The sequence below is a fragment of the Schistocerca piceifrons genome, chromosome X, assembly GCF_021461385.2.
Source record: "Schistocerca piceifrons isolate TAMUIC-IGC-003096 chromosome X, iqSchPice1.1, whole genome shotgun sequence".
NCBI lineage: Eukaryota > Metazoa > Arthropoda > Insecta > Orthoptera > Acrididae > Schistocerca > Schistocerca piceifrons.
Window position 1 is genome coordinate 380,925,772 of NC_060149.1, and position 25,965 is coordinate 380,951,736.

At 38.2% G+C, this 25,965-nt stretch overlaps 1 protein-coding gene across 8 annotated transcripts in view; it reads left to right on the forward strand.

The window, feature by feature from the left end:
* LOC124723161 (neuropathy target esterase sws) overlaps positions 1 to 25,965 on the forward strand; it is a 201,895-nt gene that overhangs the window by 86,946 nt on the left and 88,984 nt on the right. For all 8 annotated transcript variants that reach the window (XR_007006522.1, XR_007006521.1, XM_047248357.1 and 5 more), the window contains exons 15-16: positions 15,404 to 15,560; positions 19,829 to 19,975. Coding sequence is in view for 6 of the 8 variants with exons in the window: in XM_047248357.1 (XP_047104313.1) it covers positions 15,404 to 15,560; positions 19,829 to 19,975 (304 nt within the window). In the remaining 2 variants the exon portion in view is untranslated. The remainder of the gene's footprint in view (positions 1 to 15,403; positions 15,561 to 19,828; positions 19,976 to 25,965) is intronic.

The following is a 25,965-nucleotide window of genomic DNA, read 5'->3' on the forward strand; positions in this document are numbered from 1 at the left end:
GTTTCACTTTAGTTAGTTAGTTTACCTTGGATGAGAAGTACACGTTAAGAACAATGTCAGCTCTGAAATCCGAGAATGAATATTGTCTGCCAATAAGTGCTACAGTGCCCTCAGAAAACATCTGAAATCCAACTTGCTTTCTGGAAAACTAAAGCCAGTGCTATCGTATGATGCTGAAACATAAACATTAACAAAATTTGATGAAAAGCGATGGGTATATTTCAGGAAAGATCTTGAGACAATTGTTGAGTCAGTAGAATAAAATGGTATCTGGAGGAGGAGATTCAACTGTGAATTATATAGTCTGTATCATATCTACATCTATGCACACTCCGCAATCCACCATACGGTGCGTGGCAGAGGGTACCTCGTACCACAACTAGCATCTTCTCTCCCTGTTCCACTCCCAAACAGAACGAGGGAAAAATGACTGCCTATATGCCTCTGTACGAGCCCTAATCTCTCTCATCTTATCTTTGTGGTCTTTCTGCGAAATATAAGTTGGCAGCAGTAAAATTGCACTGCAGTCAGCTTCAAATGCTGGTTCTCTAAATGTCCTCAGTAGCAATTCACGAAAAGAACGCCTCCTTTCCTCTAGAGACTCCCACCTGTGTTCCTGAAGCATTTCTGTAACACTCGCGTGATGATCAAACCTACCAGTAACAAATCTAGCAGCCCGCCTCTGAATTGCTTCTATGTCCTCCCTCAATCCGACCTGATAGGGATCCCAAACGCTCGAGCAGTACTCAAGAATAGGTCATATTAGTGTTTTATAAGCGGTCTCCTTTACAGATGAACCACATCTTTCCAAAATTCTACCAATGAACCGAAGACGACTATCTGCCTTCCCCACAACTGCCATTACATGCTTGTCCCACTTCATATCGCTCTGCAACGTTACACCCAAATATTTAATCGACGTGACTGTGTAAAGCGCTACACTACTAATGGAGTATTCAAACATTACAAGATTCTTTTTCCTATTCATCTGCATTAATTTAAATTTATCTATATTTAGAGTTAGCTGCCATTCTTTACACCAGTCACAAATCCTGTCCAAGTCATCTTGTATCCTCCTATAGTCACTCAATGACGACACCTTCCCGTACACCACAGCATCATCAGCAAACAGCCGCACATTGCTATCCACCCTATCCCAAACATCATTTATGTAGATAGAAAACAACAGCGGACCTACCACACTTCCCTGGGGCACTCCAGATGATACCCTCACCTCCGATGAACACTCACCATTGAGGACAACGTACTGGGTTCTATTACTTAAGAAGTCTTCAAGCCACTCACATATTTTGGAACCAATCCCATATGCTTGTACCTTATTTAGGAGCCTGCAGTGGGGCACCAAGTCAAACACTTTCTGGAAGTCAAGGAATATGGCATCCGTCTGATACCCTTCATCCATGGTTCGCAAGATATCATGTCGAAAAAGGGCGAGTTGCGTTTCGCAGGAGCGATGCTTTCTAAAGCCGTGCTGATGTATGGACAGTAACTTCTCTGTCTCAAGGAAATTCATTATATTTGAACTGAGAATATGTTCGAGAATCCTGTAACAAACCGATGTTAAGGATATCGGTCTGTAATTTTGAGGATCCGTCCTTCTACCCATCTTATACACAGCAGTCACCTGCACTTTTTTCCAGTCACTCGGGACTTTACGTTGGGCAAGAGATTCACGATAAATGCAAGCTAAGTAAGGAGCCAATGCAGTAGAGTACTCTTTGTAAAACCGAATTGGAATCCCATCAGGACCTGGCGATTTATTTATTTTCAAGCCATTCAGCTGCTTCACAACCCCAGGGATGTCTGTCACTGTGTCCTCCATACGAGAATCTGTACGAGACTCAAATGGCGGTAAGTTTGTACAATCCTCCTGCGTGAAAGATTTCTCAAATGCTAAATTTAAAATTTCAGCTTTCGTTTTGCTGTCTTCCGTTGCCAGGCCAGACTGATCACTGAGTGACTGGATGGAAGCCTTCGACCCACGTACCGATTTTACGTAAGACCAGAATTTCCTTGGGTTTTCAGCAAGATCTTGTCCGTTACATTGAGACTAAAAGGCTGAAGTGTGCAGGACATGTACTGAGAGCAATGTGACTAGTAGCCACTTGGCTTATTTGGAGAGTGCAATTGCTCATTTATGAAGACATATGGCATCTCCCACATCTTCCTGAAATTGTCTTATTATATCCAGTCCAAAAAATGATCCAGTGGAATGATCTATTGAGTTCAGGAACTCGTGCCATGGTATCATCTAGCTTTGTGTAAAAGTAATTTTGGGTGTGGTCAGACTTTCATTATGAATATTTCCTAAGATGTATTTTTGGAAAAGTGAAACAGAGTACTGCAAAGAGTAAAATTAGGGGTTTCTAATGAGCTGTGTCAATCCCCTTAGAGTTATTAAGTAGCTCACACTAATTTCGCTATTACATGCAGTTGTAACAATTTCAGTTGTCAAGATTTCTTAATTAATTAGTTTTTAGGCAAAACTAAATCATAAGACTGCAAACTGTATGGTAAAAAATGAGATACATAAAATACTACATAAATAAGAACTTAGCAATTTTGTGTACACATGGTTTATAGAATACTTGCATGAGTAGAATTAGCCAAAGACAAGGAAAGAAGTCATTTATCTAAAGAAGCAGAACGATAGCATCTGGAGTGATTCCACCTTGCTATGTTTCAAGTTTACACAATTGTCAGACAAAATCAGTATGCCAACACAAATTCTTATATTTGTCTCCTTTTACAAGTTTAGATTGAAGCAACAAGTACTTAAAGGGCTTACCTGAGCACACAAATGAGTGAGATACATGGGTGCATGATTATAGATAAAAGTTTTGACGTCTAACTGGTTAATATATTTAGTAAAAGTTCACACACACAAACATAGTAACATTCCTGATGATGATGATAATAATAATAATAATAATAATAATAATAATAATAATGATGATGATGATGATGATGATGATGATGATAATGTTGTCTCTATCATAAACAGAACTATGATCAGTTCAGAGGCGACCTCTACCGTAAGTTCCCATTAAATGGTCTTTCACCCTGACTTCTAATAATCAAAGTTAATTGCTCTCCACGAAAGAGGAAAATAATCTCACCACTTGCCACGCAGTTTTGTCAACATTACAGGTGGCACACAAACAGTTATTTCTGTGAAAGCTAAGTGATGGAGGATGCTGCACAGTCCTCGCGAGTTCACATCCTATTTGTACCGAAAACATACGTTTAGCAGCAGCCAGGCTGTGATGTTATGAGACACAGTGTTGCCGGTATTTGACTGATGCGGACAGAGTGAGAAGTGGTGTCTTTTTTGAGAATTCTAAATGATCCACGACAGTGTACAGTCCTCGCAATTTCACTTTCTACTCTTATCAAACACGTGTTTAGTAACAGCCTGGCTGTGATATCACCCAAGCCACCTTGTAAGCCGGTGTTTGTCTGACGTGGACCATATGATAGTGGGGTGCAAAGCGTAGTGTCACTGTCTCTCAGGCTGTATTTATATATGGGCACAGCAGACAGCCAAGTGGAACATCTGCCATCATCTGCTCTAAGCCCATGTAGCAGCATCTAAATGTCCACTTCCGTGAACACACATATTTTAATAACTCCATCATGAATCAATTTACAGTCTTTGTAATCTGCATATGAATGGAGTTAACTTAGGTTTAACCATAGAAAAAGTTTCAGCTCGACTGCATTTAAAATTTTTCCGGCTAGAAATTTTAGAGTGGAACCGACAGTAGAATATTACCTCTGAACTACAACTTTAAGAGACTTTTTATTCGTTGGTATTTATATCAAAGTCTTGAAATTTGTTATAGCTCTATTATTTAATGAATGTAATCAATTACTGTAATCAGAAATTCCTATCATTAATATAAATGATGCTTAATCTATTACAAATATGGACGTTTTTGTTCCAAATTTAGTTTTTAGTCCATTACTTGAAAACTGATAGAGGTAGCTTAATGGGACCACATAGGTAATGGGACCGATGACCATAGCAGTCTGGTCCCTTTAATCCCTCAAACCAACCAACCAACCACATACGTAATGTTTTTTATATCAAACTGAAGCATCGCACTAATTTTCGTATTTCTGAGTCTAATATTTAACGCCTTCAATTTTCCTAAAAGCACTGTTTCTGTCCAAAATATTGCTCCAATCAGGCTGAGACTTATAAAAGTTGATTTTGACATATATTTGCATGTTGTTGTTGTTGTTGGTGGTGGTGGTGGTGGTGGTGGTGGTGGTGGTGGTCTTCAGTCCTGAAACTGGTTTGATGCAGCTCTCCATGCTACTCTATCCTGTGCAAGCTTCATCATTTCCCAGTACCTACTGTAACCTACATCTTTCTGAATCTGCTTAGTGTATTCATCTCTTGGTCTCCCTCTATGATTTTTACCCTCCACACTGCCCTCCAATACTAAATTGGTGATCGCTTGATGCCTCAGAACATGTCCTACCAACCGATCCCTTTTTCTAGTCAAGTTGTGCCACAAACTTCTCTTCTCCCCAATCCTATTCAGTACCTCCTCATTAGTTATGTGATCTACCCATGTAATCTTCAGCATTCTTCTGTAGCACCACATTTCGAAAACTTCTATTCTCTTCTTGTCCAAACTATTTATCATCCATGTTTCACTTCCATACATGGCTACACTCCATACAAATACTTTCAGAAATGACTTCCTGACGCTTAAATCTATACTCGATGTTAACAAATTTCTCTTCTTCAGAAACGCTTTTCTTGCCATTGCCAGTCTACATTTTATATCCTCTGCACTTCGACCATCATCAGTTATTTTGCTCCTCAAATAGCTTACTTTAAGTGTCTCATTTCCTAATCTAATTCCCTCAGCATCACCCGAGTTAATTCCACTACATTCCATTATCCGTGTTATGCTTTTGTTGATGTTCATCTTATATCCTCCTTTCAAGACACTATCCATTCTGTTCAACTGCTCTTCCAAGTCCTTTGCTGTCTCTGGCAGAATTACAGTGTCATCGGCGAACCTCAAAGTTTTTATTTCTTCTCCATGGATTTTAATACCTACTCTGAATTTTTCTTTGATTATAAAGAGAAGTGCAAATAATGATATCACACAATACAACTTTACCAAAGAAATGAGTTTACATAAATACCAAATGAAATTAACTGTACACAATTTTGAAGAACATAATTATATACCATCTAAGATCATAATATGCATTGACAAGGATGTTAAATAATGTCCGTACAAATGTCAAGTAAAACATGTGCTGTCATATACAACAATTAGACCTAACCAGTAGCTGACTACAGTTATATTCTCAAGGCACTGCTAATGGAGCCATATCATAAGCTGGTATCACTAGAGGGTAGCATTTCTGATGACATGTAAAATAGAAATGTTAATAAAAATACACTCCTGGAAATGGAAAAAAGAACACATTGACACCGGTGTGTCAGACCCACCATACTTGCTCCGGACACTGCGAGAGGGCTGTACAAGCAATGATCACACGCACGGCACAGCGGACACACCAGGAACCGCGGTGTTGGCCGTCGAATGGCGCTAGCTGCGCAGCATTTGTGCACCGCCGCCGTCAGTGTCAGCCAGTTTGCTGTGGCATACGGAGCTCCATCGCAGTCTTTAACACTGGTAGCATGCCGCGACAGCGTGGACGTGAACCGTATGTGCAGTTGACGGACTTTGAGCGAGGGCGTATAGTGGGCATGCGGGAGGCCGGGTGGACGTACCGCCGAATTGCTCAACACGTGGGGCGTGAGGTCTCCACAGTACATCGATGTTGTCGCCAGTGGTCGGCGGAAGGTGCACATGCCCGTCGACCTGGGACCGGACCGCAGCGACGCACGGATGCACGCCAAGACCGTAGGATCCTACGCAGTGCCGTAGGGGACCGCACCGCCACTTCCCAGCAAATTAGGGACACTGTTGCTCCTGGGGTATCGGCGAGGACCATTCGCAACCGTCTCCATGAAGCTGGGCTATGGTCCCGCACACCGTTAGGCCGTCTTCCGCTCACGCCCCAACATCGTGCAGCCCGCCTCCAGTGGTGTCGCGACAGGCGTGAATGGAGGGACGAATGGAGACGTGTCGTCTTCAGCGATGAGAGTCGCTTCTGCCTTGGTGCCAATGATGGTCGTATGCGTGTTCGGCGCCGTGCAGGTGAGCGCCACAATCAGGACTGCATACGACCGAGGCACACAGGGCCAACACCCGGCATCATGGTGTGGGGAGCGATCTCCTACACTGGCCGTACACCACTGGTGATCGTCGAGGGGACACTGAATAGTGCACAGTACATCCAAACCGTCATCGAACCCATCGTTCTACCATTCCTAGACCGTCAAGGGAACTTGCTGTTCCAACAGGACAATGCACGTCCGCATGTATCCCGTGCCACCCAACGTGCTCTAGAAGGTGTAAGTCAACTACCCTGGCCAGCAAGATCTCCGGATCTGTCCCCCATTGAGCATGTTTGGGACTGGATGAAGCGTCGTCTCACGCGGTCTGCACGTCCAGCACGAACGCTGGTCCAACTGAGGCGCCAGGTGGAAATGGCATGGCAAGCCGTTCCACAGGACTACATCCAGCATCTCTACGATCGTCTCCATGGGAGAATAGCAGCCTGCATTGTTGCGAAAGGTGGATATACACTGTACTAGTGCCGACATTGTGCATGCTCTGTTGCTTGTGTCTATGTGCCTGTGGTTCTGTCAGTGTGATCATGTGATGTATCTGACCCCAGGAATGTGTCAATAAAGTTTCCCCTTCCTGGGACAATGAATTCACGGTATTCTTATTTCAATTTCCAGGAGTGTAATAAAAGCTCAATCAGCACTAATGAAGATGACTCATAAAAACCGTACAGTAGTACAAGGCATTCCATTTACAATAACATCATATAGCACCACGTTCAGTACAATTTGTTCATAATCTAAATGTAGGGCACCACATCCGATACAAAGTTAATTAAAATGATTGTCTTTTTTTTTAAAAAAAGAAACATACGTAATTAAAAATTATTTTGTTTTTACCAGCACAGTTGTGCAAGAAAGTCAACAGTAAAACTCAATCCAATAGTGCTGGTTTCATAAACCAAGTATACTGTTACATGTCATCTTTAAATTTGCAGTATGATGTAAGAAAAACAATTTGCTAATAAAATTACATGTGCTCATTAAAAATTCCATTAGTCATAGAGGTAGTTAAAAGAAAGAATAACTGGCTAGGGAGTCTTACTGTTTCTTCCTAGCCACAAGTAACTCGCTGAAAAAATCGAAGAATTATCTACGACTGCCTGAAATCTGCTCATTTATTGTAAGCTCTGGATCACTCACTTATGTTTCAATTTCTTCTAAAATGCCCAGTAATATTCCTTTATTACTAAAATGCAAAATGGACATGTTATCTACAATGTTTTTAAGCTGATGTTGGTTCTCTTTTAAATGTTGTCCTAACACACTTCTACTACTTGCATGTCCATGTTCACAAAATCTAATCTGAAACCCCCATCCACTTCGCCAGACATAATATTTCTTACATGAACTGCAGAAAATCTTATAGACACCTGCACTACTGTATTTATACAGTGGTAGTCGTAACTTGTGTCACAGCAATTTACCCTGTTTATTATCCATTCAAAAACCTTCTGTAATATTAGATTTGTGTTAGACATCTGGTATCTGATCTGCCATTGACCAGTAGTATGACAACAAAATATACTTTTCAGTCTCCTCATTAACTACAACTTTCTTCTGTACTTGTTGAAAATTTTTCTTCCTGTCCTCCTAATTGCCAATCAGTGAAACCGCTAGTCACACTGACCTGAACAATCAAGTATGTTTTCTTCTAAGTCACATCATTACAGAAACCTAGCTTAGCTAAGCAAAATTACATTGCATTACATTAATATTGGTTCCCTACTTCATATCTAAAAATTCATCTAGTGAATAGGGTAAGTTGTCATTCATAAATTCCTTTAATTTCTTTTTAAATTCTGGTTGGCAATCTGTCAGACTTCTCATGCTATTTGGTAAATGACCAAAGACTTTTGTGGCAGCATAATTCACCCCTTTCTGTGCCAGAGTCAGATTTAACCCAGAATAGTGAAGATCATCCTTTCTTCTAGTGTTGTAGCTATGCCCTTTCCTCTTATTTTTGAAGTGGGGTGGGTTATTAATAACAGATTTCATAAATGCATATATGTATTCTGGAGGCAATGTGAATATCCCTAATTCCTTAAATAAATATCTGCAAGATGATGATGGGCAGCTAAAAGTATTATTCTGATTACACACTTTTGTGCAATTAATACTTTTTCACTTAATGATGAATTACCACAAAATATGATGCCGTATGAAAGCAGTTAATGAAAATAGACATAGTAGGCTAATTTACTGATATGTTTATCACCAAAATTTGCAATAACACGAGTAGCATAAATAGCTGAATTCAAAAATGTCAGCAGATCATCAATTTGTTTCTTGCAATTCAATCTCTCATCAGTGTATACGTCCAGAAATTTTGAATATTCTGCCTTAGCAACAGACTTACGTTCAAAGTCTGTATTTAGCAATGGTATTATGCCATTTACTGAATGGGACTGCATATACTGTGTTTATTCAAAATTTAGTGAGAGTCCATTTGCAGAGAACCACTTAATAATTTTCTGTAGGACATTATTTACAATTTCCTTGGCTAATTATTGTGTATTTGTACTGTTAATTTGAATCTTCTGCATCCTTCCAGTTAAATATGCATTAAACCATTTGTGCACTGTCCCACTCATACCACAATAATTAAGCATATATAGAAGAATTTCATGAGTCACATTCAAAAGCCTAGAGACCACAAAAAATCCCAGTGGGTGGTGATCCATTATTCAGAGCATTTAATATTTGATCAGTGGAAACATATATAGCTTTTTCTTTTGAAATGACTTTCTGATAACCAAGTTGACCTTTTTTTGGTACTTTATTTTTACAAATATGTGAAGCTACTTGTGAATACATTAGTTTTTTGAGAATTTTGGACAAAGCTGTCAGATGTGAGATTGGGCGGTAGCTGTCTGCATCAGACCTATCCCTATTTTTATGCAATGGTTTAACAAATGCATACTTCAATCTATCTAGACAAATGCCCTGTTTCAGTGAGCTCCTACATATGTGGCTGAAAATCCTGCTTACTGTTGGAAACGAGCTTTTAGTACTTTGTTGGGAATGGCATCAATTCCATGCCAGCATTTACTTTTGGGTGAATTTATTATTTTACTAATTTCAGGAGAAGAGGTGGATTGAATTTCAGTTTTATCAAGTTGAATAAGAATTGCCTCTTCCACATACATCCTTGCATTTTCTAATAATGCACCTTTCCTGAGCCCTCACATGCCCCATTTCCCTTACCAATATTCCAATTTGTTTTAATTTTATTATTAGAGGGGCTACCTTCAGACATAATACATGTACTTCTAGACTTCTTAATAACCTCTTTCTTGTGACTACCAAGGCTTTCCCGGCGTAATAATTGATAATATTCTTCTCGGGTATGCAACCGGATCATAATGTCTTCATGACACAATATTTCCGTGGTCCAACTGGCCGCCATCTTGAGGTGAGAGTGCTGGTGCACGATCTCGCCGGAACTGACTTCCCAGCGCAAGCGGCAGCCCCTATATAGGCTGCAGAAGACCCACAACGCTTGCACGAGAAGGTGCCGTAACTGTCCTCTAGCGCAGTAAACAAACCGCGCCGCCAGTGGTGGAAAGAGGCGAAATCGAGATATCGCTCTCAAAAATTAAAAAAAAAAAAATTATTAAAAAATTTTTATTCCGACGATCGAAACACAGACCATTGTTTTTTAATGTCAGATAACACCGGGTCCCAAGTCGTACTTAAAAGATAACCCTTGTCTCTATTAATAAGATTGTCAGATAAACGAATCTCTATGGATTCTTATAAAACACAGTCCCAATAGCGAGATGCAGGGGCAACCATTTGTGTCGCGTCATATAGCATTCTGTGTCCCTCGGTGGGACAGTGCTCCGCCACTGCGGATTTCTCAGGTTGAAGCAGCCGTGTGTACCGCTGATACTCAACACATCGGTCCTGAATGGTCCGGATTGTCTGACCAATATAAGCCTTCCCACAGTAGCAAGGGATCTTGTACACACCGGGCTTCCTCAAACCCAAGTCATCCTTAACAGAGCCAAGAAGCGCTCTAATCTTGGCTGGCGGACGAAAAATACTTTTGATATGATATCTTTTCAGAATTCTTCCTATCTTCGAGGAAATGCTCCCAGCAAAAGGCAGAAAAGCCACCGATTTGCAGGTATCTTCTGGTGGTTCAGGCGATGGTCCAAACTGGAAAGCACGACGGATCTGTTTATCTGTATAGCCATTCTGCTTGAACACAACCTTAAGGTGGTCCAATTCTTGTGTCAAGCTTTCTCCATCTGAAATGGCATAAGCTCTTCTCGCCAACGTCTGCAGGACCCCCGTACGCTGGAACGATGGATGACAGCTAGAAGCATGCAGGTAACGGTCCGTGTGCGTAGGCTTTCGATAAACACTGTGTCCCAGTGTCCCATCATCCTTTCTGTAAACCAGAACATCCAGAAACAGGAGCTTTCCATCACTTTCCACCTCTATGGTAAACTTGATGCTAGGATGCAGGGAATTAAAATGATCTAGGAGGCGGTCAAGAGCTTCTCTCCCATGAGACCACACTATAAACGTACCGTCAACGTACCTCCAGAAACAGGTTGGTTTTAATGACGCCGTCTTCAGCGCCATGTCCTCCAAATCTTCCATAAAAAGGTTGGCGACTATTGGGGACAATGGGCTCCCCATAGCCACTTCGTCCTGGTGCTGCCGTGCCACCGAGACTATACGGTCTACCCAAGATTAATAAGAAAGGGGTCCCGCTTCGTCCGATCGTGAGTAACTTGGGTGCTCCTACCTACAATCTAGCCAAGTATTTAGCATCTGTTCTTGGCCCTCGCGTCGGTAAATGCGAACATCACATTCCCAATTCTGTGGTGTTTATTCAGAGATTGAAGTCCTTGTCTCTTAGTCCCTGCTATTTGCTTGTGAGCTTTGATGTCGTGTCGCTTTTTACCCGGGTTCCTCTGGAAGAATCCTTGCAATTAATTGGTGAGAAACTGGATGAGGAAACAACCAGGCTTTGTCGCCACGTGCTGACGTCAACGTACTTTTTATTCAATGACAAATATTTTGAACAGTCTGACAGAGTGGCTATGGGGAGCCCATTGTCCCCAATAGTCGCCAACCTTTTTATGGAAGATTTGGAGGACATGGCGCTGAAGACGGCGTCCTTAAAACCAACCTGTTTCTGGAGGTACGTTGACGATACGTTTATAGTGTGGTCTCATGGGAGAGAAGCTCTTGACCTCCTCCTAGATCATTTTAATTCCTTGCATCCTAGCATCAAGTTTACCATGGACGTGGAAAGTGATGGAAAGCTTCCGTTTCTGGATGTTCTGGTGTACAGAAAGGATGATGGGACACTGGGACACAGTGTTTATCGAAAGCCTACGCACACAGACCGTTACCTGCATGCTTCTAGCTGTCATCCATCATTCCAGCATACGGGGTCCTGTGGACGTTGGCGAGAAGAGCTTATGCCATTTCAGATGAAGAAAGCTTGACACAAGAATTGGACCACCTTAAGGTTGTGTTCAAGCAGAATGGCTATACAGATAAACAGATCCGTCGTGCTTTCCAGTTTGGACCATCGACTGAACCACCAGAAGATACTTGCAAATCGGTGGCTTTTCTGCCTTTTTCTGGGAGCATTTCCTCGAAGATAGGAAGAATTCTGAAAAGATATCATATCAAAAGTATTTTTTGTCCGCCAGCCAAGATTAGAGCGCTTCTTGGCTCTGTTAAGGATGACTCGGGTTTGAGGAAGCCCGGTGTGTACAAGATCCCTTGCCACTGTGGGGAGGCTTATATTGGTCAGACAATCCGGACCATTTAGGGCCAATGTGTTGAGCATCAGCGGCACACACAGCTGCTTCAACCGGAGAAATCCGCAGTGGCGGAGCACTGTCTCACCGAGGGACACAGAATGCTATATGACGCGACACAAATGATTGCCCCTGCATCTCGCTATTGGGACTGTGTTTTAAAAGAATCCATAGAGATTCATTTATCTGACAATCTTATTAATAGAGACAAGGGTTATCTTTTAAGTAAGACTTGGGACCCAGTGTTATCTGACATTAAAAAACAGTGGTCTGTGTTTCGATCGTCGGAATAAAATTTTTTTAATATATATTTTTTTTAATTTTTGAGAGCGATATCTCGATTTCGCCTCTTTCCACCACTGGCGGCGCGGTATGTTTACTGCGCTAGAGGGCAGTTACGGCACCTTCTCGCGCACATGTTGTTGGTCTTCTGCGGCCTATATAGGGGCTGCCGCTTGCGCTGGGAAGTCAGTTCCGGTGAGATCGTGCACCAGCACTCTCACCTGAAGATGGCGCCCAGTTGGACCACGGAAATATTGTGTCATGAAGACGTTATGATCCGGCTGCATACCCGAGAAGAATATTAACCTTTTTCTTCATTCTTTTTTTTTAAAAAAAAAAATACAATGTAGCAGTTTTTATAATGTTTGACTGTTTCTGAATCATTACTCCTAGGTATAAGATACATTTTCCTTTTCTGTTTACAAGATATTTTTGTCCCTTAAGTGAGCCACGGCTTTTTAGAAGGTTTCTTACAGTTATGTTTCACTATTTTCTTGGGGAAACTGTTTCCAAATATACTTACAAAGGTACCATGAATTAGGTTAAATTTTTAATTAACGTCAGGTTACCTGCACACCTCATCCCAATCTAACTGATGCAAGCTTTCTCTAAAATTTGCAATTGTTAAGTCATTAATTAAACACACTATTTTGGAGGACTGTTTTGCGTTACTGCATCAAGCTATGTCATACACTGTAATTAGCTGTTCATCATGATCAGAAAGACCATTCTTTATAGGAAAAGTTTTTATTTCATTAAATTTATCTTGGTCTATAAAAACCTTATATGTCAGTGTGCTACTTTCCTGTACTAGGAAAAATCAGTAACTGATGCCAAATTGAAAGAACCATTGAAGTAAAAAATTCACGCTTTTGAACCTGGCGAGTGTCATGAATCTTGCAGTATAGTTAAATTTGAAGCCATTGGCTTACAGTATATCTCAATTTTAAAAGTATAACCTATTCTGGTGATTTGTAATTCAACGACATTTTCATAATATTATCGGTTAATGAAAATGACATTCAGGTGATGGCAGATATTCTTAATTCCTCAGACAGAAATGTGGAGTTCACTCATGAAATTGAAATAGAGGGTTCAATTAACTTTTTGGACTTGCAAATCACCAAAATAGGACATACTGTTAAAACTGAGATATATCATAAGCCAATGGCTACAAATTTGATTACATTGCAGGATTCATGCCACCCACCAGCTCAAAAGCCTACATTTTTTTTTTACATCAGTGTTTTATTGGATAGCCAGACTAGATTCTTGTAAAGATGTGCCTGAGAAGGAAACTGACTTGATTGTTCAGGTCAGTGTGACTAGCGGTTTCACTGATATGGCAATTAGGAGGATTGGAAGAAAAAATTTTCAACAAGTAGAGAAGAAAGTTGTAGTTAACAAGGAGACTGAAAAGTATATTTTGTTGTCATACTATGGGTCCATGGCAGATAGGATACCAGATGTCTTACACAAATCTAATATTACAGAAGGTTTTTGAATGGATAATAAACAGGGTAAATTGCTGCGACACAAGTTACGACTACCACTGTATAAATACAGTAGTGCAGGTGTCTATAAGATTTTCTGCAATTCATGTAAGAAATATTATGTCTGGCGAAGTGGATGGGGGTTTCAGATTAGATTTTGTGAACATGGACATGCAAGTAGTAGAAGTGTGTTAGGACAACATTTAAAGGAGAACCAACATCAGCTTAAAAACATTGTAGATGACATGTCCATTTTGCATTTTAGTAATAAAGGAATATTACTGGGCATTTTAGAAGAAATTGAAACATAAGTGAGTGATCCAGAACTTACAATAAATGAGCAGATTTCAGGCAGTCGTAGATAATTCTTCGATTTTTTCAGCGAGTTACTTCTGGTTAGGAAGAAACAGTAAGACTCCCTATCCAGCTATTCTTTCTTTCAACTACCTTTATCACTTATGGAATTTTTACAACCACATGTAATTTTATTAGCAAACTTTTTTTGTTACATCATACTCCAAATTTTAAGATTAGGTGTAACAGTATATTTGGTTTATGAAACGTGCACAATTGCATTGAGTTTTACTGTTAACTTTCTTGCACAACTGTGCTGGTAAAAACAAAAAAATTAATTAATCATGTTTTTTTAAAAAAAAAGACAATCGTTTTAATTAACTTTTTATAAGATGTGGTGTCCTATACTTAGATTATGAACAAATCGTACTGAATGTGGTGCTATATGATGTTATTATAAATGGAATGCTTTGTACTGTTGTACAATTCACTTTCATATGCATTAGTGCTGATTGAGCTTTTATTATTTTTATTAACATTTCCGTTTTACATGTCATCAAAATTGCTACCCTCTTGTGACACCAGCTCTTTTAGCGGTGCCTTGACATTATAACTGTAGTCAGCTACTGGTTAGGTCTAATTCTTGTATATGACAGCACATGTTTTACTTGACATTTGTACGGACAATTTTCAACATCCTTGTCAATGCATATTATGATCTTAGATGGTATATAATTATGTTCTTCAAAATTGTGTGCAGTTAATTTCAGTTGATATTTATGTAATCTCATTTCTTTGGTAAAGCTGTATTGTGTGATGTCATTATTTGCACTTCTCTTTATTATTTGTTACCAGGTCATCTGATGATGGGCGATGCCCAAAACGTGTCGTGAACGCAATAAAGGATTCAATACCGTCTGGACCTATATTAGTTGTGCGACTTACCATCATTTTTAAATTCACTTTCATAGTTACCAAATTCAATAAATGAGTGCTGTAATTGATGTTTGATACATAACTGTCAATCCGTGCAAATTTTTCAAATAATAATTAGTTATGTAGGTGTTGGAACTGCTGACAGTTTTATCAGGTCATTCATTTAGTATTCCAGTCATGTCACACATTTTGAAATATAAGAATGTTCTGCATGAAGAGTTCTTTTTTAACAGTGTGTTACAACACTGTAATCATATCATAAATCTAAAACATTTCCAATTATGTTATTAATTTGCCAATTTACTATTCTCTTCATTAGTTGTAGACATTTTTAAAAACAGGAATTTTTCTTTCAGGTTGAGATGGTGACACATACCCCTCGAGGCACAACAGTTATGGCTGTTCGTGATTCTGAATTGGCAAAACTTCCTGAAGGACTTTTCAATGCAATTAAACTGAAGTATCCTGTTGTTGTAACAAGACTGATTCATCTGCTAGGGCACAGAATACTGGGTAAATATCTTTATACACACTTATTACTTTTCTTGATTTGTGAAGTTTACTTGCTATTGTGCACATTTTTGCATGCTAATGTATCCATTCATAGGCTCATTACCAAACAATAGTGTGTAATTGAATGTTTCATTTGTATGATAATTCTTAATGATGTCGGGATGAGGAGTCGGTCACCTTTCTTACCTTTAGTTGCTTTTTTTAACATTGTCACCTTTTTCGACATTTTTTGCTCATTTAAAAGAAAGTAAGCTGCTTACTATTGTTTCCAAGTTTCTGTATTCATGTTCATTTATTTTACTTTTTATACTGCTCAAATGAAAATAGTAGATAAATTCTAACGTGAGGGGCTTCTGACGTTTGAGATTGATTGTTTCTTTTTGATTTTTTAGTATTTTTTTTAAATATATTGTGCAGCTGTTATTAGCATCAAATATTTCTCTTAAACAACTGCTTCTGATTTTGTAAACTGTCTTCTAATTTTGCTGTAGTAACAAAGCTGCTGCTGTGATACTCTGTTCAATTTCGAAAGTAAACTTTTAAAATGGAGAAAATGCAAAGACAGACAGTTTGGAAAGTAAAGTCTCTGCCTGGGGAAGAGCTAAGTAGCGGGTGGGGAGGGGGAGTGAGTGGAAATGAATTGTTTTGCAGTGTGTGTTCTTGATCTGTTAATTTTGACACAAAAGGTTATCAGATAGTTTTTAGCCACTCACTCTCAACAAAACATAAGTGTAACTTTCAAATTAAATGTGGCTCTCATCAGTTACATGTACAAAACTCTTATCTGAGTTTCCTGCATGTAACTGATGTGAGCCTCAAAGTTTGGCTTGTACACCAACAATAGGGATGGTAAGTACCAAGCATAGTTCCACCACCACTGAATTGATGTGGACAGTGAAATAGGTGATTTTCAATTTCTCTATGGATGCATCAAATAATATTTGTAACATTTTTAAGAAGAGGTTTCATGGTAGTATTCCTGAACATTTTTCGCTTCCGTCTGAGAAAATAAGACACCTAATGACAAGCACTACATTTCCAGAAACATATGTTAGAAGAAACATGTTCATCTTATTACACGTTGAATTTGAATGAAACTACCAGTGTTAAAGATTACATTTCTGTCTGAGAGTTAGTGTCGCATAACAATGCATCACCTAAGAATTTTCTCTATCAGCAAATCAGTTAGTGAAACGTTACATCAGAAGTTATGTGAAGCACATTCTGAAGCCAACCTGTCTCTAAATAAATGCCTTATGTTGGGATCAGATGGCCCTAACCTCAATAAAAAAGTGTTTAGGCTTTTAGATAGTGATATCCAGGAGACACAAGACAGACAATTTATAAACATCAGAAGTTGCAACAGTCATACAGTGTGTAATACCAGGGTCAAGGCTTTAGAGTGTTTAGGTGAAGGAGCATGTAAATTTCTGGTCAGTATTTGCCATTAGTTTGACGGTTAGCCTGCTTGCTGGGAAGAATTTGAAGGAATTTGCGTGTAAGTTTAATATTCTGCATCGCAAGATTTTGAAACGTACAACCATAAGGTGGCTTACTTTAGTAGCTTCACCTACCAGGTTCTGGAATGAAGGGATAGTATTTAATCTTACTTTCTTAATCATATACCTTTAAAAAATAGTTCTGCTACTGTACAGCCCAAATCTTACAATGCCAATGTAAATGCTTTTAAAAAACCTTCAATGGAAGCTGAACTTCATTTTTGTACAGGTCTATTCAGTAGGTTCACACAATGTTTTCAAAGCCAAACACCTTTGATTCACAAATTGCATACAGAAGTAGAAAACATAATTCAAACCTTTTTGGCTTGTATGTTTGTTGTGCCAGCGATCAACAACAAACTTTAGTTAGACACAAGTATGTTTGTAATTAACATGGTTTGCACGCTATCACAGAATACACCATTTTTTTCTGTTTGAATGATTTCAGAATGGGTTCTGAAACCTGAAACTGGTCATAATTTAAATAAAAAGAACTGAATTTTGCAACTTTGGCTGTTTTTTCCATAAAACTTTTTGGCTTGTGTTTTGAGGGTTTTTGCTTTGAGAAAAACCATGAATATTTGAAGTTCCTCGCAATGAACTCTTCACATTGGATAATCTGCTTCCTCGTGTACAACAAGCTTTTAACAGGCAAGCAAGCGAAGAGCTTAGTAAACTGGAAGAATGTGACAGCTTATGGATTCAGGAGAATGCTCAAAAACATTACATGGAAGCCCAAGCATGTGATGGAAAAGAAGTGCTTATGAAGTATCTCACTGAAAAGTTTTAGGGTTTTAGACCTCAGAGAAAGAATAAAGAGCAGAAACTACAGTAACATGTTAAAAGTTGCAAAAATGATGCCATTTGATGTCTGACAAGATTACTTATCAGATGAATGGATGGTTTTACAGCTGGAAAAGATGACACAGCTTTAGATAACAGGGATATTGACAATTACTGACAACCGCACACCTCAAAAAAGTCTCACCATCCATAGAGTTAAAGTATCAAAATGTTTTAAAATTGTTAATGCTTCTCTTACATTTAATTTTATGAAATTGGCATGACTACATGTCACATCTTGAATTCCCTTATATTACCCCATGGAAATGTGGACACAGAAGTAAGATATTCCATTTTGACGCACATAATAGGAGAAGACAAAACGACAGGGACTGATAATTTTTTTATACAGTGTTTGACTGTGAGGGGTGCTTTGGAAAGTACCCCCATTTTCTTTCTTGTGCCCTTTGACTTTCAGCTCATTAGGTGTAGACTGCCACAACATGCAAATTATACTGCTTATAAGGAAGAATGTCAAAAGAAAAGAAAACATGAATTAGAAGGAAACAAAAGGAGGAACAAAACCAAAGGCATCTTGAAGAGGATATTAAAAAGATGAATAACATGAAAAAATCGATTGACTATGAGGCAATTGCCCGAAAAGGAAAGGAAAAAGAACACCAAATATCTATGGAGACATGAGAAAAACTTCTCTCTCAAGCCTCAGTTAAACTGAAGAAAGTACTTGGGGGGGGGGGAGAAAGATTTAGAGGCAGCAAAATTGGCCCAGGGTATGCTTGAGGGAGCATAGATAATTAAAATAGGAGAAAGAATGCAAGAAGGGAGATGTAGAGCAATCAAAAGAATCTTGCGGAAAGGAAATCCAGTCTAATTATTTCATTTTTGGTTAACATTCCTAAGAAATAGTTATCCAAAAATATTTTGTTTAACGTTTTCCAGCATCGAAAGTTATAATGTTGTTTGTTGTAAAAATACAATGTGGATTTTGTTTGTGATTTGCAATTACCAATATCAAGTTACCAGTGTAGCTGCACATATTAATAAAATTGTGTGAAGGGAAAAAAGGGGCCACACCCCATCCAGGATCATAATAAAGAAATTTATTATGGTCTTAACCAGGCTTTTTGGTAGGGGATTATCGAAAATGTGAATAATTCATTTATACAATCTGTTCATTTAAATATTTTGTCAGCTTTTATCCATCTTTATAAAATATTTTATCACCTTCTTAAACTACTATTTCACTTTCCCTCATCTTTTTCAAGTGCCACCATGGCTTGTCACCCTTTGATGTAATTTTACATTCACATCACAAATTATTTTGCAAATATGCCCATATGCTGATCATTTAAGAGTTAAAAAAGAAAGAAAGAAAAGAAAAGAAAAGAAAAGAAAAGATTTACTGTTGTGAGTTAGTAATTCTTGCCCACCACATTTTACGCATTACGATAATAGAAATTCTTGTATGGAATATGAGGAATTGTGAAGGAGAATCTTTTTCAGTTTGTTTTTAAATTTTACTTGGCTGTCTGTCAGACATTTTATATCACAGGGAAAGTGATCAAAAATTTTGATTGCAGCGTTGCACACTCCTTTTTGTGCTAAAGTCAATCTTAATGGGGCATAATTAATGTCACTTTTTTCTTCTTGTATTGCAATTACGTACACTGCAGTGGATTATTTACAGCAAACTTTATGAGGGAATAAATATATTGTGAAGCAGTTGTCAGAATGCCTAATGCCTTAAACAACAATATTAGGAAAAGGATAGATTGTTGTTCACTGTTCAGATGACACATTGAGTTGCAGACAGGCACAACAAAAAGACAGTTACACATCCAGCTTTTGGCCAAAACCTTCTTCAGAATGTTTGTTTTATTGTTATATTGCATTTTATTCTTATTTTGCATGTGATTCCTATGCAAATATAATATCTCTAAATCATGTTTTTCTGACAATTTAAAGGTTCTTGGCAGAGACCACATGGAGGTGTACCTGTTGATAGCCGGCCCTCTCATGGAAATTTTTCAACAGTTGCAATAGTTCCAATTTCTGATGATGTTCCTCTTGTGCCTTTCACATATGAACTGTACCATGCATTGCGCAGCATAGGTGAGTTTTAATGGGTGTTCTGTCTCATTGAAAACTTCTTGAATTTTCTTATAAGGTATATATGTGACACTATAGAAGTAATTTTCATTTTTATTATACAAAAAGAGATTTTGATTTTTTCTCTACCTTTGAACTTATTGTTTACGTATCTGCTTATAGCAGTTGGAGGTATGTTTAAAAGGACCAGTTAAATACTACAGCTGCAATTCATTGTTGTAAGAATGCGTTCTGTAAATTGACTATAGGCGAGTAAAAAATAAATAAAAGGTTACCTTTTATTGGCTTTCCAATTGATAGCTGGTTGAATAATTAAACCATATCATTAACTCACTGACTTTCCATTGCATGCAAGCATTTGTGGCATTGATATTAAGTGCTGACTCTAGCTACTAAAGAAGAAATGATATCGTATTTAATATTTTGTTAAACAGCTTCTCCATGACTCTCTTATATAGAATTTCAGAAATTTTCTTGGGATTATCTGCATATTGATCTCTGGTGGTGGTGATGGCCATGGTCATTGTCATCTTCTGTCCAAAGACTGAGGTGATGCAGCTCTCTATACTAGTCTGTCCTGAGCAAGACTCATCGCTAGTCCTGCAGCCATTTGAACCTGGTTACTGTATTTAAGACTTGTCTCCATTTACAGCCCCCCCCCCCCCCCCTGTCCTCACACTCTTCCTCCCTTACGAAACTGACAATTCCTTGATGCCTCAGAATGTGTCCTTTCAACTCCTCTGCATCTACATACATACTCTGCAAGCTGTCATACAGTGCATGGTGGAGGGTACCTTGTACCACTACTAGTCATTTCATTTCCAGTTCCACTCAAAAAGAGAGCGAAGTGGGAAAATGACTGTCTATTTGCGTTTGTATGGGTCCCCAGTTTCTATTATGTTTGTGGTCTTCATGGGAAATGTTCATTGGTGGCAGTAGAAACATTCTGCAGTCAACTTCAAATACTGGTTCTCTAAATTTTCTCAGAAGTGTTTTGCAAAAGAATATCACCTTCCCTCCAGGGATTCCCATTTGAGTTCACAAAGAATCTCCATAACAATCATGTATAGACTGAACTTACTGGTAACAAATCTAGCAGCCTGCGTCATCAGCAAGCAGCCATAGACTGCTGCTCACCCTGTCCGTCAGCTCTTTTATGTATACAGGGAATAAGAGCTGTCCTATCACACATATTTGGGGCACTCTTGACAATACCCGTATCTCCGATGAACACTCATTGTCTGGGACAATGAACCATGTTCTATTACTTAAGAAATCTCCGAGCCACTTACATATCAGTGAAATTATTCCGTATGATCAGGACTTTGCTCACAGAATCTGTCTATTGGCCTTCATCAATGATTCACAGGATATTGTGAGAGAAAAAAACAAGCTGAGTTTCACATGAGGAGTGCTTTCTAACTCCACGCTAATTTGTTGACACCAGCTTTCCCGTCTCAAGAAAATTTATTATATTCAGCCTGAGAATATGTTCAAGAATTCTGCAGCAAACTGATGTTAAGGATATTGGTCTGTAATTTTGTGGCCCCATTCTTTTACTATTCTTATATATAGGAGTCAGTTGTGCTTTTTTTCTAGTTGCTTGGAACTTTATACCAGATGAGACAGTCATGATAAATACAAGTTACATAAGGTCCAATGCTGTAGAAAGCTCTGTGAAACTAAATTAGAATTTGATGTGAATCTTGAGATTTATTTGTTTTCAGCTCTTTCAGTTGCTTTTCTATGCAAGGGATGCCTATTTCTCTGTCCTCCATACAGGAGTCTGTGCAACGGTGAATTGGAAATGTTTTGTACAGTCCTCCTTTGTCAATGATTTCTTAAACAGGAAATTTAAAACATTGCTGTTCTCTGTTGCCACACCAGATTGGTCAAAGAGTAACTGGATAAAAGCCTTTGACCTGCTTAGCAATTTTATGTAGGACCAGAATTTACTAGGGTTCTCGTCAAGGTCTTTTACTGAGTTAGGACTGTGATAGTTTTTGTAGGCTTCACACATTGTTCCTTTTACAGAAATACCAGTTTCTACTAACATTTGCCTCTCATCATTTATGCATCCTTTTATGAAGTGATGTCTTCATGTAGTCAAGTTATGCAGTCATTTTGTTTTTTCCCAAATTTGCCGACCGCAGTGGTCAAGCGGCTCTAGGCAGTTCACTCCGGAACCGCACGACCATTACGGTCACAGGTTTGAATCCTGCCTTCGGCATGGATGTGTGTGATGTCCTTAGGTAAGTTAGGTTTAAGTAGTTCTAAGTTCTAGGGGACTGATGACCTCAGATGTTAAGTCCCATAGTGCTCAGAGCCATTTTTCCCAAATTTGATTCTTTATCTTCTCATTGGTTATTCAGTTTACCCATCTACTCTTCTGCATTCTTTTGTAGCACCACATTCGGAAAGCATCTATTCTCTTCTTATGTAAAGTGTTTATCATCCATGTTTCGCTTCTGTACAAGACAAAATACCCCCAGAAAGGAGTTCCTAATGTTTACGTGCATGAGGATGTGCTGAAAAGTAAAAAGCTTTCTAAATAAAATAAATGGTATTAACATTTTATAGATTTATTCTTCATGTCTGCATATTTATTTCTCAATATAGTCATTCTGGTGATGAACAAATTTCTCCCATTGAGAGACCAGTTTGTTGATACCATTACTGTATAGCGTTTGACTTTGTTGATGGAGCCATGTCCCCTCTGCTTGCTGCACCATTTCATCACTCTCAGAATGAAGTCCTTGAAGGTGTTCTTTAAGTTTTAGAAACAGATGAAAATTGGATGGGACCAAGTCGGGACTCTATGGAGGATGATTGATGACAGTGAACCCAAGACATCGGATTGTTGCAGATGATGCAGCTCTCATGTGCAGTCTGGCATCATCATGCTGAAGGATAGGGTGCCCCATATGTGGATGAGCTCTTTGAATTCAAAACTCAGCTGCAGCATTCTGTTTCTCATGCACAGACATAGTTACATTGCACATCACCACATCACAGGCTAAAATTTGGAGCCCTCTAGCAGTGAGATGTAGACAAGCTGAATAAAGACATAGAATGGTAATAACATTTGTTTTATTTAAAAACCTTTAAGAGTTTTCACATAAAAAATTCAGGAGCATTACTTTGCAGCACACCCTTCTATATTTGGTGCTAACAAATTGTCTTTTTTCAGAAATGCTTTTCTTACTATTGCGTCTACATTTTATATCCTCTCAAGTTTGAGCATCATCAGTTGTTCTGTTGCCCAAATATCAAAATTAATCTACTCACTTTTAGTGTCTCATTTCCTAATCTGATTCACTGAGCAACACCTAATTTGACAAAATTCAGTCACCCTTCCTAAACTTAATTTGATGCTCATCTTACAACCTGCTTTCAAGGCACTATTCATCCTGTTCAACTGATCTTCCAAGTCCTTAGCTGTGTCTGTATTTCTGTCAGTGTCAATGACAACTCTCAGTGTTTTCATTTCTCCTCTCTGACCTTTAATTCCCTTACAGAATTTTTCCTTGGTTTCCTTTATTGCTTGCTCAGAGCACAGATTTAATAACGATGAGGGTAGGCCACTACCTTGTCTCACTCCTCTCTCAACTACTACCTCCATTTCATGTCCTTTGACTCATACAATTTCACATCGATTTTTGTACTAATTGTAGATAGTCTCTCGCTCCGTGTCTTTTGTCCCTGCTACATTCAGAATTTCTAAAAATGTGTTCCAGTCAACAGTGTCAAAAGCTTTCTGTAAATCTGTAAACTATATAAGCATTGCTTTCCACTTCTTTTATCTTCTAAGATAAGTCACAGGGTTAGTATTGCTTCACTTGTTCATGTACATATCTGGTACCCTGAACTGATCTGTGATGTCGCTGGTGAGTGAGTAAATGTGGAGTTGAGAGGGCTCCTTCAGGTGAATGTTAGATCTCGTATTGGTGCTATTCTAGCAGCTGCTGTAGGGAGATGGGGTTATATTTCCAATGCCCTACACCTGAATGGGAGTGGTAAGGACAAATTAGGAAATCTATTAGCAGAAAACATAATGGGGTCCACCAGCACACAAAGGCAAATCTGTGTGGCTGTTGGGGTCAGATGAGACACTAACTTTAACTCAAATTCAGACAGACAGTATTGAAGGAATGAAATTGGCAGACTCCCAGTTCATCTTACAGTAACAGAGAGAAGGTTAAAATCAACTTGTTTCAACAGAGTGTTAGGGGGATAAAAAATTAAGTAAGTGCAGTGTTAATTTGTTTACAATAACTTAGTAGTCAGAAAGGAATTGATGTGATTTTTCTATCTGAATACTAGACAATCACGGGGATAGAAAATCTGATTAAGTGGTCCTAAGTTAGCCGCATATTAACAGAGATCCAATATGGATAAAGGAGTTGTCAAATTCATAAAAAATTAATATAAATATGGAAATGTAGAAACAAGTAGATTCTGTATGGATCAGGATTTAGAAACATGGGCTTGCCTGTCAGTATTAGGAAATACATTATTAGTATTACAGTACACAGGTCTCCAATGGATAGTGGGGAAATTTTTTATGAAAAATTTGGATTTTTTTATTGTGCTGTTTTAGTCACTTATAATTTTGTCTTAGTCATAAATTACCCTACATGAGTTGCCCAAGATAATAGTACCCTTATTGATAATGTATTCATACATAAAACAGAAGTTGAAGAAATACATGGTTGTCCAGTGGTAAATGGATTTTCAGATCACAATGCACAGTTACTCACATAACATAAGTTAGATCTATCTGTGAACAGTTCGAAAACACTCGAGAAAACAGCAAGGCTGTTTAATGACAAAACTACTGAAGATTTTAAGGGAAACTTGAAAAATGTTGACTGGGGTGATATTTACACAGAGCATAATGCTAGCTTTAAATTCAACATCTTTTTTTAACAAATTGGTATCAATTTTTGAAAGTAGTTTTCCTAAAAGGTAATTAAATGTAATAACAGGAAGTCATTAAAGAACCCTTGCATCATAACAGTTATCAAAGGCTCTTCAAAATGAAAAAGGCACATGTACAAAATAGCCAGAACAACTAATAATCCAAAAATACTTTCATATTATAAACAATACTGTAACACAGTAAGAAAAGTTGTAAAAAAAGTGCAGGGCACATCTTGTCAGATCAGAGAATAAAATCATATCAGTGTGGCATGTTGTTAAAGGAGAGACAGAAAAAGGAGCCATTAAAGATCTCTTATTTCTGCTAACACACACACACACACACACACACACACACACACACATTTTCTGCATGGAGATAAATTATAGTGTTATGAAGCTGAGCAAAGAAGCATCAGTGGAGAAAATAGCAAAAGATATTTTTGTGAAACTTATTGACTGGTTATGCATTAATGATCTAGCTTTACACTTGAAAAAAAAAGTAGTTCATCTAGTTTTGTACTGCCAAAAATACCTGTTAGCCTTATACACCAACAAAAAATAAAAACAGGATAGAAAGTTCTAGGTTCTTGGGTGTGCATATTGATGAAACGTGAAGTAGAAAACCCTTTTAGTAAACTTGTTTTCTCTTGTCATTATTCTTATTGGATAATATTGTGGAACGACTCCCAGCTTAGTCAAAAAGTATTCATTGTACAAAAGAATGTAATTAGAATTATGTGTGGGTTTCACACATATACATCTTGCATGCATATCTTTAAGTGGCTGGGAATACTAACCACAGCCTCACTTATGAAATTCACTTATGAAATGTGTTATTAGTAGTCTATCTGAGTTTGATAGTAAGAGATATTTACTAGAAGGAAAAAAAGATATCTGCATTAACCTTTAATAACTCTAACTGTGGCACAGATTATAGTGAAATATATAGCCCTGAAACTACTTGACAATCTACCTATGAAACTAAAATGCTTGACTGATATTAAATGTAGATTAAATTTTTTTCTTAACAATTACTTTTATGCATTAGAAGAATTATTTAATACAAATAA